The sequence below is a fragment of the Pterocles gutturalis genome, unplaced genomic scaffold, assembly GCF_000699245.1.
Source record: "Pterocles gutturalis isolate BGI_N339 unplaced genomic scaffold, ASM69924v1 scaffold2195, whole genome shotgun sequence".
NCBI classification, from domain to species: domain Eukaryota; kingdom Metazoa; phylum Chordata; class Aves; order Pterocliformes; family Pteroclidae; genus Pterocles; species Pterocles gutturalis.
The window spans coordinates 9,518-9,978 of NW_010143041.1; the positions used below are offsets into that span (position 1 = coordinate 9,518).

The 461-nt window shown below is 60.7% G+C and overlaps 1 protein-coding gene across 1 annotated transcript in view; it reads right to left on the reverse strand.

Moving 5' to 3' along the window:
- FGF1 (fibroblast growth factor 1 (acidic)) overlaps nt 1-461 on the reverse strand; it is a gene marked incomplete at its 5' end in the record, with an annotated part of 5,874 nt that extends 5,413 nt beyond the window's left edge. Inside the window, one exon of the mRNA XM_010084557.1 lies at nt 290-461. Coding sequence (XP_010082859.1) covers nt 290-461 — 172 coding nt within the window. The remainder of the gene's footprint in view (nt 1-289) is intronic.

Here is a 461-nt window from a genome sequence, read left to right on the forward strand (position 1 = left end):
CAGCTTGCAGAGTAACCCAGCCCTGCTGCAGCGAGGACTTTGGTCCCGTACACCCTGCCTGCCTGCAATTACGTTGATGACCAGTTTCAAATTTAATACTTCCGCGGATGCGAAATAGCACACACGCCGTGCCCCCCCGGGTGTTCGGGGTGCGTGCGGGCTGCCGAGAGGTGTGTTGGCACCAGGAGGAAAGAGAGCCTGGAACAGAGCCCGTCCTCCCCTGCTCCCCCCTTCCTGGCTGAGAAAATCAGGAGCAAGGAGCCGAGAAGCCCCGGCGGGTTTTGCTTACTGTGCTGGTCGCTCCGGTCCCTGGTCCCGTCCACTTTGCCGTCCGGGAGGATCCGTAGGAAGTGGCCACCGTTGCTGCAGTACAGGAGTTTGGGTTTCTTGTAGTTCCCCAAGGGAAGGTTGAACTTTTCGGTCAGGGCGGCGGAGGTGGGGATTTCCCCTTCGGCCAGCGG